Source organism: Malaclemys terrapin, chromosome 6, assembly GCF_027887155.1.
Source record: "Malaclemys terrapin pileata isolate rMalTer1 chromosome 6, rMalTer1.hap1, whole genome shotgun sequence".
In the NCBI taxonomy this organism is placed as follows: domain Eukaryota; kingdom Metazoa; phylum Chordata; order Testudines; family Emydidae; genus Malaclemys; species Malaclemys terrapin.
In genome coordinates this window covers 119,074,155-119,089,237 of record NC_071510.1, presented here as the reverse complement: position 1 = coordinate 119,089,237, position 15,083 = coordinate 119,074,155, and the positions used below count along the sequence as shown (strand labels likewise).

The following is a 15,083-nucleotide window of genomic DNA, read 5'->3' as shown; positions in this document are numbered from 1 at the left end:
AAAAAGTCCCAGGTCCCGAAGAGCACAGTAATTAAATTTACATTGTCTTCAGCTTGTGTGGAAATTAACCTCATTTCCACAGAGGAAGCAGGGTTTGCTCTTTGTTCCTTCACATTTTATTTCAGCATTTTAATCTTTACTTATGCAAAAAACAACCAACCAAAAAAAAAAAAAAAAAACCCAACCAAATAAAAAACACCAAATTTACTATATTCTGTACCTGAAATTACTCCATTTACAAATTAAGAGGAAAATTCTATTCTGTAGATCACACTGTCCTCATTAAAGCCAATGGGAGCCCAGGTACACAACTAAAGGGTAGAACTAGGCATAATGATAAAGCCAGCAACTGCAGTTTCCCAGATACAATATTATAAAATGTATACTGCAGCACTCTAAGTGTATGCTTTATAGGTCTATGGAGAATGCTAATCCCATTGCTCTGGGGAACACATGGCACCATAGATGAACCCATCAATCATGGGTCTCCATAGCATTCTCAAGAGGATGCAAAGCCTTTGCCCAGAGAATACAAGAAATATTGGTTTCTAGACCATGCTAATATGTCTCATACTCAGACATTAATCTGCACAGCAGACAGCAAAATTTATGCAAATACCACAATGCTCCCTTCACTGCATTAGTAATTTGGACTAATTTCTACGTCAAACTACTCTGAATACTAAACAAACTTGCAAATCTAAACTATCTACCATACATGTAGCAGAACAGCCTTCAAAAGAATAATAATTGGATTTATATTTGTATTTAATAGCATCTACCAAAGCTCTAGGTGCTTTTATAATTATAGATAATATATAAAACAAAAAGGAATAATATAAAATACATGCACCACCTCCAACCCCATTCAGCCTCCAGCCCTGCTCTGCCTCCAGGCCAGATCCAGCCCCAGTCCCACTCCAGCACCAACCCTGCTTCGCCCCCAGCTCTAGTTCCACTCCATCCCCTGCTCCATCTCCAGCCCAGCTCTGCCCTCATTCCCTCTCCGCCCCCAGACCAGCTTCTCTCCCATCCCCAGCTCTGCTGCTGAGGAAGCCTTGGCTGTGCACTAATGGGGGTAGGGGGGAGACGCAGATTCTGTTAATGGTAAGGGGGGAAGGCGCACGACTGGAAAAGTTTGGACACCACTGCTTTAAGGCATGTTTTCCAATCCTTTAATCGTTCTCACGGCTCTTCTCTGAACCCTCTCCAATTTTTCAACATTCTTCTTGAAGGGTGGATACCAGAACTGGACACAGTACTCCAGCAGTGGTTGCACCAGTATCAAATACAGAGATAATGTAACCTTTCTACTCCCTATGTGAAATTCCCCTGTTCATATATCCAAGGATCACATTAGCCCTTTTAGCTACACCATCGTCCAGGGAACTCACATTTATCCTACATGACGCCCAAGTCTTTTTCAGTTATTGCTTCCCAGGATAGAGTTCCCCATCCTGTAAGTTTGGGAGGAGGGATAGCTCAGTGGTTTGAGCATTGGCCTGCTAAACCCAGAGTTGTGAGTTCAATCCTTGAGGGGGCCACTTGGGGATCTGGGGCAAAATCAGTACTTGGTCCTGCTAGTGAAGGCAGGGGGCTGGACTTGATGACCTTTCAAGGTCCCTTCCAGTTCTAGGAGATGGGATATCTCCATTAATTTATTATATTTTTATAAGTATACAGCCTGCACTCTTTGCTCCTAAATGCATGACCTTACATTGACCATACTGAAATACATATTGTTTGCTTGCATCATGCTTACCAAGTGTGGCAGGGCAGGGGTAACCCTCTTGAATGCCCTGCTAAAATGCTGGCTCAGCCCTGCTGTTTGGTAAGGAGGCCAAGTGCAGGGGCTTGGGCAGCCAGCAGAGGACCCAGCTGCAGGCCCTAATGGGGGCTGACTCACAGCAATGACTGGAGTTAAATGCCGGCAGCTGGGCTGAGGACGGGAGGGCTATAAAAGCCCTGAGGAAAGCTCAGTCTGGAGGCTAGCCTGAGAAGAGACAGGAGGGCTATATCTCTGTCTCCCCACTCAAGGAAAGGAGCCTTATGGGCCAGCAGACTCTGGGGAGGGTCTAAATTTGGATAACTGTTGGGGGAGCAAAGAGGGGTTGCACTGTTGCACAGTAAATAAAGACACAAGGGTGAAGCACCAAAGAAGGAGAGGACTATTTATTTAACCAGCTAACACAGGGCACAGGCACAAGAGGGTGGACGCATGTGTGGACCCTGTGACACCAAGCAATCCAGATAGGTCTATGTCATTAATCAGTCACCTTCGTTAATACTACTCCCCCAATCTTTGTACCATCTACAAACTTGATCAGTAATGATTTTATGTTTTCTTCCAGGTCATTGATAAAATATCAAATAGTATAGGGACAAGAACTGACCCGTGTAGGACTCCATTAGAAACACACCTGCTCAGTGATCATTTTCAATTTATTGTTACAATTAAATTTTGAGATCGGTTAGCCAGTTTGTAATAATTTAATGTGCCATGTTGATTTTGTAGGCAGTATTGGTGTAGCCGTGTTGGTCCCAGGATATCAGAGAGACAAGGTTGGTGAGTATCTTTTATTGGACCAACTTCTGATGGTGAGAGAGTCAAGCTTTTGAGCTTACACATGATCTGAAGAAGAGCTCTGTGTAAGCTCGAAAGCTTGTATTTCTCACCAACAGAAGTTGGTCCAAAAAAAGATATTACCTCACCCATTTGGTCTCTCTAATGTTCACTTTGTATGGTTCTAATTTTGTATAGTTAAGAATGTTATGTGATACCAAGTCAAATACCTTACAGAAATCTATTATAGCAAGCAAACTTGTAACCTCATCCAAAAAAGATAGTTTGACAAGATCTATTTTCCATAAACCCATGCTGATTGACATTAATTATAGTACTCTCTTAATTCTCTATTAATTCTCTAATCCTGTATCAGCCACTCCATTATTTTGCTTATGGAAACTTAAAATGCACACATCATTGCAACTATAACTGAAACACTGCTACTGCAATCTTATGAGCCCAAGTTATTAGCTTAGTTTATTTCTCATTTATGGCTTGATCAGCAAAATGCTGTGCACTCCTGTAAAGTGTGATCTCCCTCAACTCTCAGTCAAGTCCCACTGAAGTAAAGGTGAATGCTCAGTTTCTTGCCTCATTGAGCACTTTGCACTTAAAAAAAATCTACATTTTTCAAAGTGTCTAATGATTTTGGATGCCCAACTTGATAACTTAAAGGGACTTGATGTTCAGAGTGCTGATGCACTCTCAAGTTGGGTACCTAAAATCACTAGTCACTTTTGAAAATTTACACCTGACTTCTTATTCCTACCATGATCTTCTTAAGTTATTGTTTTTATTCCGGAGTTATAATGCCTTTTCCTTCTGTTTAATTCCTTCTAATCAGACATTGGGATTGAATTCCAACAGTACAAGGCTCTGTCTTTTTTTGTCTTGATACAAATCATAGACTGCAATGACTGCACATGTGCTCAAATTTATGGAAGTGAATAATCCCCACTGACTTCAGTGGCACTAGGACTTCCCAGGTCTGTAAAGTTAAGCATACGCTTAAATCTCTGCAGGACTGGGGCTTGCCTCCAAAAAAAAAAAAGGGCCTACATAATCTTACTGTGTGGTTCCTATGGTTATATAAACCTAAAATAAAATTATAAACAATATTCACAATAGCTAAGACTAAAATTTTGACAACATATTCCTTTTCTTTTCTTCCTCTAGCAAAAGCTCAACTGAAATAAATCCCAGTAATTTTTTCGTTCACTCTATTACAGCGGTTCTCAAACTTCATTGCACCGTGACCCTCTTGTGACAACAAAGATTACTACACACCACTACCTCCGTGCCAGGCGGAAACCGCAGCCTGAGCCCTGCTGTCCCTGGCTGAAACCCTTGGGCTTCAGCTTCAGCCCCCTGGTGGCGAGGCTTGGGCTTCTGCTTCAGCCCCAGCGAGTCGAACACCAGTCCAGACAACCCTATTAAAATGGGATTGTGACCCACTTTGGGGTCCCAACCCACAGTTTGAGATCTGCTGCTCTATTACTTCATGAATTTGCTTACTCAGTTTACCAGGCTCATCAAAAACCTATTTCCTGTTCGTTTTCTCTCTCTCCCTTCCTCCCACACAGAAAATAAAACTGTCCTTAATTTGTTTAGCATCCCCAAAACCATTATCTTGTTAGCTGCCTTTTGCTAATACATACATCAAGAGTCTGTTTCACTTTCTAGAGTTATTCTCTAGGGTTGACTGTAGCTCAAAGAGGTTTGAAATAGAAAGTGAAGTATACATGACTAATAGAACATCACACAATGAATATGTAATCCAAAAGGAAACCATAATGGTTGAAGTGGGATAATACATTTCATTTTATGAGTTAGAAATACCATGGAAATCAATAAATAGTACAGCCACAACAGAATTATTAAGACAGTATCAAACAAATCTAAAGACTATGATCCCAGCTTCAAGTATTTATTCTACACGAATGTATGGTATAATAAAAACCCCAATATGTGTATCCCCACAAGTCACCAGAGTGACACTGTCATTAATACAGAGCCGAAACTGCATTCTCCTTTTTAAGTGCCTCAAGACCAGATACCACAGGCTGATAGTGCTCAGGCAATACAAGTGATAACCAAATACATCCATCCCACATTTTCTTCTTTTAAAAGCCCATTAATTTTAACCAGTGTTTGTTGTTCAACAAATGTGGTATAAACATGTTTACAGATCCAAGAAACAACAGGTCACCAGAAGCTTTTACAAGTCACCTGTCTCAAAATGTGAAAATAGTGTTCAACAGCCACCAACTAAAGTACATTTAAAAAAAATTAAATATAACTTGCAATGAATAAGAGCAGGCATAAACTGTGTTAATTTTTCTTAACTCTGTCAACTCTCTAAAGGTTCCCTGATGCCCTTCCTTCTCCCTCTCCTTTTTTCTCTGACGTATGCTCTCTCTATCCTCCATTTTTTAAAAATTAAAATGGTATTACTCCTCACAGTACATATGCAAATAAAATGCCTGATCCCATGTGGTGCTATGGAGGGGAACAACACCTCACAGGAGCAGATACACGGCTTCAGAAGATTAACACACTATTTGTACAGTTTTTGGAGACTGATTCTATTGTCCTTACTCAGGGAAAAGTCCCACATATTTCAGTGGGAGTTTTGCTGGAATGAGGACCACAGTGCTGTAGCGCAGCAGAAACTGTACTACAGCGCAGTGGGAGTTTTGCTGGGCTCAGCATTAATGAACTGGTGTATTTCATTGCTTTCCGTGCTCACTTCTGATTTTTGGAGTATACATAATATCTGCAACCTCTAAGATAGGATCAAGTTATTGATAATGAATACTACAGTAATGTTTGTACAGAATGTGTGCATGAACCCACACTGTTGGTAAGAACACCTACGTTTTAGATGCTTTTCACCAACTCCTTTTATACCAACACACAGAATTTGATTTTTTTATCTACAGATTTATACAGAGTTTTATTTTTAGCTGAGAACAGCAACACATACTGGTTGGTGTTTCCATTTCCAAATCATTAATTATTCATATAAAAAAGGAATAGCTAGTACAAAAAAGGTAGTTGAATATTTTCATGAGCAGTGTTCTTTATTTGAAGTACTTGGTTTTAACAACCCCAGTTTGTCTTGTAAAAAGATAGCTTTTTAAACTGAAAACCAAATTCTCAAAACTTGTTGGGCTGATATATTCTGATACCTCTCAACGGGTGTCCAAGTCACATTTCATAAAAGAATAATATCAAGTTAATCTATAGTTTATAAAAATATATTCATTATTTACAATATTCCAATACCAAAGCTGTTTCCTTCCACTATCCATAATTACATGCTTTGTTATTGTAAAGCTATTTTAAGTGCTGAGCTGTTGTCACTTTTTGTATTTATTTATTTTCAAGAACATATGTTTGGAAGGGAAAAAAGTGCACACATTTTGTAAACAAAACCAAGATTTTTTTGGCCTTCCCAGGACACTGTAATTCATAAGTATAGTTACTGGATAGAACCACTGATGATTTTCATGATCTCAGCACTCAGTGTTGGATCATTTTGACTGCACCATTTTAGAAGAGCTTTACAATTGTGCTGAGTGAGGACTGAAAGGTTCTTTCTATTCTATATAGGTTTTTATATTGCCCCACACCACTGTATTATCTGAGCACTTTCTATTGGGTGTGAGTTCCACTCTTCTACCCATCACCGTAATTGCCAGCAAACTAATCTTCCTGCCCCTGCATCTTAGTTGCAGGAGTCTTGGAAATATCCCTATGGTACTAAGTAGTTGCAGTAGTAGCTTGGGGTTAGAGGTGAGGAATTCTATCTCCAGGTGGAACAAACTAATTTCTTTTGTTTTTTAGTGGTTCCTTACATTTAATTTAAAACTAACGCTTAATAAATATACCCAAAGCCCTAAAAAACAAACACACTTTGTGGTAAGTGGGGACAGAACTGCCCACCACTCTGCCTAAACCACTGCTGCAGTAATCTCTGATTCCACTTGGATATTTCCAAGTTGTAACCCTCTGGCAGAGCTCCTATAGACAGGCAAGAACAACATCTCAGTATTAGTGCTAGCATCATGATGATATATGCATGCATAAGCAAGGACTGGGCACTGTCAAGAATCAATTCCAGTGCTGTTGTCAGTGAGACCCATGAAAATATAATATGTAAGACCAGAAAATTTGAAACTAAGCAGTTTGCTGTGTGGTACTTCAATAATCCTGACACAGTTATTTTACACTTTCCACCTTTATGTCTTTATGGAGGTTTGGTTCATTTTCAGCTTTACTGTGGAGACTAAGTACCATAGTGATCAGTGAGCTCTTTTCTTTTGCTCTAGAAACCTGGGTTCAGACCCTTTTGTTACTAATACAAACGACTTTGGGGATGTTAGTATTTGTCCATATCATAAAACCAACATACAAATTGGCATGGTCTTAGGAGAAGCCCCAGTTTAGAAGAGCAGAGACAAAGGAATTCAGGACTGAAGTGCTTTGGAAAACCTTTGAAAGGAGCATGCACAGAACCTGCCTATTTGATGCATGGCTCCAGCCAACGATGTTACTAGTTCTTCACTTACACGAGCATCAAAAATGTCCACCTGGGACATAATTGCTGTTCAGGGCAGCCCAAGTGTTACACAGAATGGGTATAAGCGTGTTCAGTTATTCTGGATTAATACTAATGCAACTAAATAAAATTTGGCTCAACAATATTCATTTTAATAGATTTTCTAGAGTTCTGAGATTAATTAGCATTTTAGTTCATAAACTATAGTCAGGGGCCTCAAGCCAAAATGGGTCATTGGGCACTACCACAATACATATATTTATTAATAATACAGATATATAACTAACAAATGAATACACAGAATAATTTTATATTAAACCATGTCATTATGTGTATAGGATTTCAGTCTCTAGCACAGCATAACATTTAGCCTGTGAATTTTTCTTCATTATTATTACTATTACTTTTAAGCAATGCCTTTGTATTCTTTACATTTTTTTTAAATAGTGTCTTCTCTTCCTAATTAGCTGGTGATTGCTTTTGGGATAGCTAGATTTTCATTGCCTGTTAGGATTCTTTGGCATAATTCCCCATCATTATGGACTACTATAAAATTCATACAAACAGAGCTATTTCAACTTGCATGCCCACAGTTTCTTCTTCCCTTGATAATCAAGCTGGTTTTACTTATGTTTACTGTGTGGTCTGTTGCTATTGTATGCTTGCTTTGCTGGGAAGCTGCATTTTCATTCTGGATTCTTTCCACGTTCTGGTCAATTTTGTCATGCAATTTTTTCCTTGTTTTCCTAAAAACTCTTGGCATCTTGGATAATACATTAAATTATCTACCTAGTCAACAGAATACTATGTTTAGAATTATTTTTAAAAAAATACCTTCTGTTTTGTCCTTCCTAGTAGAGATTTTAAAACATGTCTTTCTATTTTACTGTTTTTATGTATGATCTAACAATTCTGGACTAAAGATGGTGACTTTCTATTGTTATTTGGGATTGATGGCTATTCATTACTCTCCCCATTATGTCTAATCTAGTCTACGACGATATGTCAAAAAATGTCAGCTCTCAGGTATGAGCGATCATGAAACTGAAATGAAGTAAGGTGCAAGAAAAGAGAGAAGGCTCTATCTCCATTCCCTAAACCAACATTGCTGTACAGAATATCTGCAACAACAGGACTCAGGCTTGTATTTAAGACAGATGCATCGCTATACCAGCTCTGCAGTGCAAAGCAAATACATAATTATGCAGTGGCTTGAATATTATAGCCTTGTATTTTAAATATTATGAATTTTTTGAAGAATATTAACATAATTCATATCTAATGTAAAAATCTAAAGCTTCCAAAGGTTACACACAACTTATGAAAGCTTGTGCTTGACTTATGGTGACAGACACTATGTTGTGTACCACAAAACAACCGTAGGTCCTCTATTTATACCACACTTGTTATGACGCATATTTAGGATGCCATTAGTTGTATGATATTAAAGATACAAATAACCCCCTTGATCATTTCATGTTTTACATCTGTTCACTTAAGCATGCAAAGATCAGTCACACACAGCATGCAGCATGCAATAAATGCAGAGCAGAGGTTAATAACCTGGAAGCATAGGATCTGAGAATGTGAGAACAAGTTAAAGACAAAAGTTCCTCTCCATTGTCACTGAGGGTCGAGAAGCAATGCTGCAGCGTAGAGCAGTGAGAGTGAGGGAAATACAGTTTGTCCAAGACATATACATATCTCCGCAAGTGGCGGCAGGCATAACTGAAAGACAAGGGTAAAGGGAGAAAAACAGAAAGAGGAATTTTCCTTTAAGAAAGCCAATTAATGTTTTATGTCCAAAGAGGTTTTGTGCCGACACTCAGCAGAAGATGCCAAACAGAGCAAAGTAGCAGTTCAAACTAAAACAACAAAAAAATTAGAAAGGCAGAAAGAACTGATAGTCTATGGTCATGTGCTGGGGAGTTTGCCAAGTTTGGGGGCTTGTAAACACACAAAAAAATTAAATAAAATTTTAAGCTAACTTTTAACTTGGCTTGAAGACGAACACATAAGCCTGCGGACCTGGTTTACAACGTTACCAGAAAAAAATGAGAATATTCATAGAATTTAACTGGCTTTATGGAAAATGACATCTTACCCCAGAGGAGTGAAAAAGTCATGTAGAATTACTGAATCATTACTTTGAAGTACTTATGCACCCTAAAATTCCAGCAGTGGAGACAGTCTATCAGTTATTTCTAGTTATTAGAACAAGGTTGGTCAGTCCTTCCATGAGAAACCTCTTGGATTTATTTTCAAGAAATATACACTTCTGTCTTAGAGTTGGCAGATGGCGAGGGTTCTGGGGAAATCACTCTGAGATGTTTGGCTTTAGTGTTAATAATACAACAACATGTGGACAGAAACCCTGAAAATATGTTGATCACTCTTCAGTCAAAGTTCATACAATACGTATCAATGCTGTTTCACACGATGTCCTCGCACTCATGAATTTATTGGAAGACAAGCTGATCAATAGAACAGTTCACCTGCAATATACTGTACTGCTGTCACACTACCATGTGTACACACTTTAGATCCACAAAAAATGTATATCATTACAGTTATTGTATAGTAATGGAGTAGTGTATGCACACGACAGATTAGATCACACACACACACTGTCCATAGCACATATGTTGCAGTGTACAGAAGTAGCAAGGGGTGATACCATTCAAGTTCATAAAGTATAACTCAGGATGTGTCTTCATTGCAGATGTAATTCAAGTGCTCAGACCCATGTGCCAATCACATGTGTTAGCCCAGGGATCTCAAACTCAAATTACCACAAGGGCTACATGAGGACTAGTACATTGGCCCGAGGACCGCATCACTGACACTTTTTTATATAAAGATACAAAAGTTTTTAAAATGACTTCAGGTTAAACTGGGCCAACTCTGTATATAACTAAGGCATAACTCTCTCAATACATGTGTATGTAAAGAAAAACAACAGTGAAATTTGGAAGCTAGAGCTAATACTAGTTTAAACATGGATCTTAACCAGAGTCTGAAAACTAACTTTCCAATGGGCATTCAAGCTATAATCAAATGCTATGGGAAATTTTGTTATTTTTTAATAATTTTATTGGGTTGACTATTTTCATTTCAAATCAAATGCCTATTTTGTATTTGCAATTTATTATTAAAATTTCTGAAAAACAAATGATTACAGCAAATGAAGAATACTGTTAAATACTGAGTGGTAGGGATATGTGCATTCACACATGCGTACACATTCTCTCTCTCTCTCTCTCTATATATATACATATACACACACACTATGCATAGATATAGATAGATATTTAATCCTAAACACAAAAAGCCCAAGCATGTATTTTATCCTTTAAAAAGAAAAAGATGCACCAGCACAGCAAATTAGATTTGTGCATTTTCCTCTTTTAAATAGTAAAACATCAAACTTTACTATCAAATCTCAAGATATTCAATGCTAAGGAATCAATATCAACTTCCAATAGTTCAAATTTGGAACCTCTGGGTAACTGGAGCCTGGGAAATCATTAAGTGTGGTCTGGAGTTATCTCATCAAAAACAGTTGTTCTTACTTAAAAGATGAAACTTTGCCATTTTCTGAGATAATGAAAATAGTAAAACATCTCTAGTGTCTTCTCACCATATAAATATTTCCAGGGTTATATGATGCATAAATCTGAGAAGTTATTAGTAATAAAATATTCTCATCTGCTCCATTAAATCTAAAGATATCAAATTCTTAATGATCTGGAAATTATTGTAAGAATCAAAATAAGACCCAAGACCAGGGGTGGGCAAACTACGGCCCATGGGCCAGATCTGGCCTGTCATGGCTCCCTGCCTATCCTGGCCCCGTGCCACTCCTAGAAGCAGCCGGCACCACGTTCCTGTGGCCCCTGTGGGAGGGGGAGCAGAGGGCTCTGTGTGCTGCCCGCACCTGCACACACCACCCCGCGCAGCTCCCATTGGCCGGGAACGGGGAACCGGGGCCAATAGGAGCTTTGGGGGACGTATCCACAGGCAAGGGCAGCGCGTGGAGCCCTCTGTCCCCCCCGTCCCCCAGGGGCCGCAGGGATGTGGTGCCGGCCGCTTCTGGGAGCAGTGGAGGGCTCCGGTACGTGCCGCTGCCACCCCGGAGTCACTCCAGGGAAGCAGCGCCAGGCCGGAGCCTGCACCCCGAACGCTTTTTGCAAACCGCACCCCAACCCTCTGCCCTGAGCCCCCTCCCTCACCCCAACCCTCTGCCCTGAGCCCCCTCCCTCACCCCAACCCCCTTCCCTGAGCCCCCTTGTACACCCCACACCCCTCCTCTACCCCAACCCCTTGCCCCGAGCCCCTTCCTACACACCGCACCCCCCCACACACCCCGCACTCCCTCCTGCACCAGCCCTACATTCATGGCCCTGCATGCAATTTCCCCACCCAGATGTGCCCCTCGGGCCAAAAAGTTTGCCCACCTCTGCCCAAGACCTTACAATGACAAACCAAAAGAAAATGAAATGTGCATAGAGAAAGTAATTTAAATAAGAGATTAGCATTACTATTTCAGAGACCAAAGTGACAGGAACATAAGAATGGCCATACTGGATCAGACCAATAATCAATATAGCCTAGAATCCTGTCTTTTTACAGTGGCTAATGACAGAAGTTTCAGAAGGAACGAACAGAACAGAGCAATTATCAAGTGATCCACCCCTGTCATCCAGCCCCATCTTCTGGCAGTCAGAGGCTTAGAGACACCCAGAGAACAGGGGTGCAGTCCTGACCATTTTGGCTAATAGCCATTGATGGACCTATGCTCCATGAACATATCTAATTCTTTTTTGAACCCAGTTATACTTTTGACCTTCATAACATCCCCTGGCAACTAGTTCCACAAGTTGACTGTGTGTTGTGTGAGGAAATACTTCCTTTTGTTTGTTTTAAACGTGCTGCCTATTAATTGCATTGGAGGTTCTTGTATTATGTGAAGGGGTAAATAACACCTCTTTATTCATTTTCTTCACACCAATCCTAATTATATAGACCTCCAGCATATCCCTCCTTAGTCATCTCTCTTCTAAAATGAACAGTCCTAGTCTTTTTAATCTCTCCTCATATGGAAGCTGTTCCATATCATTCATCATTTTTGTTGCCATTCTCTCCACTTTTTCTAATTCTAATATATATCTTCTTTGAGATGGTGTGACCAGAACTGCACACAATAGTCAAGGTGTGGGCGTATCAAGGATTTATATAATGGCACCACGATATTTATTGTCGTCTTATCTATCCCATTTCTAATATTGCTCACTTTTCAACTAGTGCTACACACTAAGCAGACATTTTCAGAGAACTATCCACGATGACTCCAAGGTCTCTTTCTTGAATGGTAATAGCTAACTTAGATCCCATCATTTTGTCTGTATAGTTGGGATTATGTTTTCCAATGTGCATTACTTTGCAATTATCAACAATAAATTTCACCTGCCATTTTATTGCTCAGTCACCTAAGTTTTGTGAGATCCCTTTGTAATTCTTGGTAGTCTGCTTTGGACTTAACTATCTTGAATAATTTTGTATTGACTGCAAACTTTGCCACCTCACTTTTTACCCCTCTTCCCAGATCATTTATGAATATATTAAACAGCACAGGTCTCAGTACAGATCTTTGGGGGGACCCCCTCTATTTATCTCCACTGTGAAAACTGACTATTTATTCCTACCCTTTGTTTCCTACCTTTTAACCAGTTACATATTCATAACAGGACCTTCCCTCTTATCACATGACTGCTTACTTTGCTTAAGAGCCTTTAGTGAGGGACTTTATCAAGTATACTATATCCACGGGATCCTCCTTGTTCACATGTTAGTTGACACCCTCAAAGAATTCTAAGAGATTGGTGAGGCATGACTTCCCTTTAGAAAAGCTGTGTTGACTCTTTCACAACATATCATGTTTATCTGTGTCTGATAATTCTGTTCTTTACTATAGTTTCAAGCAATCTGCCTAGTACTGAAGCTAGGTTTACTGGCCTGTCACTGCCAGGATGGCCTCTGGAGCCTTGTTTAAAAATTGGCATTACATTAGCTATCCTCCAGTTATCTGGTACAGAGGCTGATTTAAGCAATACCGGTAGGTTATATACCACAGTTAGTAGTTCTGCAATGCTAGAAAAAACAGGAGGAAAGGGAAGACAGGAATCTAATAGACACTAAAATCAAGGTGAAAAGAGTTAATAATATGCTAACTGCAAAAACAGTAATTGCCTTTTAAACCAAAATATACCTAAAAAGTTCAAGCTGCAGCAGAGTTAGTTGAATGAATCTTCCATCACCTGGGCATGGCTGTCTGCTCTAGCTGGAGGTTTATTTATCTTCTCTGACCTACAGTTTTGACATCTACCGCAATGCTCTCTCCCCTGCTTGTGGCCTCTTCTAATCTGGCCCAGAGACATATGTGAGATGAGGAGGAAGCATGCAGCAGTCACTGCTATTATCCACTGCCTCCCCATTCCATAAAAGTTCCACAAAAAGATTTTAGGGGCCTCCCCAGCCTTTCCTATAGTCACTAGACATGTGAGAAGCATAAGTGTATTTTTACTATCCTCTTGATATCCTCCTCCTCATGGCTGTGATCCTAAAAGCACCCCAATGCAAACTGGCACACACGTAGCCAAAAGGGGCATGTAATTTATCACTGGAAAACTCACAGTTCACTGATCATTAATATTATTACGTGGTGTATGTATGGGTACCATATGCAAAGTTACAAACGTGTGCTGACATTATGTTCTTAAAATGTGTCCCAGACAGGACATAAGGTACCCATCCCTCCCCAGACGAAGGAATGTGGTTCCACCTGCTTTAATGTGTCTCCAAGGTAAATCGAGAGACACTAAACATAAACATGCATTTACATAAAATGTAAACAAAGCCATCAAGCTAACAAGAGGAGGTTGCAACCACTCATCACCAGCAGGGGAGGAACCAGCATGAAGTCTTCACCAGACTGCATGGCATCTCCTCCCAGCAGGAGAAAAGGAACTTTATCTAAGAATACATTTCAAAGGCTTATTGCTCTATAAAGAGAGGGGGAGCAAACCCCTAAATTGTCCTTTTACTTGAAGAGATAAAGAAACTGAGCACTTTGGACTCTGTAAAGGATCCTAGCCAGAATTAGTGATCCATTGCCTGAAAAGAGACTTGGTGAGAAACACTCCTTTTTCTTGAATAAAAGACTTGGGCTTTAATTAAGTAATTAAACTAATTAAATTAATTAAATAAAATAATTAAATTAATTAAGTTAATTGGTTTAATAAAGTCAGGTTTTAATCTTAGGAGCATATTTTGCTTTTGCTTACTTGTAACCCTTTCTATCTTTATAACTTATACTTGGTATCACTTAAATCTACGTCTTTCTGATTAATAAACTTGTTTTATTTTTAATACAAAACTACTCAAGATAATTAAGTCCCAGGTAGACTGCGAAGAGCTACTAAAGGATCTCTCAAAACTGGGTGACTGGGCAACAAAATGGCAGATGAAATTCAATGTTGATAAATGCAAAGTAATGCACATTGGAAAACAAAATCCCAACTATACATATAAAATGATGGGGCCTAAATTAGCTGTTACCACTCAAGAAAGAGATCTTGGAGTCATTGTGGATAGTTCTCTGAAAACATCCAGTCACTGTGCAGCGGCAGTCAAAAGAGCAAACAGAATGTTGGGAATCATTAAGAAAGAAATAGATAATAAAACAGAAAATATCATATTGCCTCTATATAAATCCATGGTACGCCCACATCTTGAATACTGCATGCAGATGTGGTCATCCCATCTCAAAAAAGATATACTGGACTTGGAAAAGGTTCAGAAAAGGGCAACAAAAATGATTAGGAGTATGGAACGGCTGCCGTATGAGGACAGATTAAAAAGACTGGGACTTCTCAGCCTGGAAAAGAGACGACT

General features: G+C 39.5%; 1 protein-coding gene across 2 annotated transcripts in view; it reads right to left on the bottom strand.

Annotated features, from left to right (window-relative positions):
- DYM (dymeclin) overlaps nt 1-15,083 on the bottom strand; it is a 332,893-nt gene that overhangs the window by 106,190 nt on the left and 211,620 nt on the right. The window contains exon 15 of one of the 2 annotated variants that reach the window (XM_054032077.1): nt 8,694-8,858. The exons of the other annotated variant lie outside the window; for it this stretch is intronic. Coding sequence (XP_053888052.1) covers nt 8,694-8,858 — 165 coding nt within the window. The remainder of the gene's footprint in view (nt 1-8,693; nt 8,859-15,083) is intronic. 2 annotated transcript variants of the gene reach the window in all.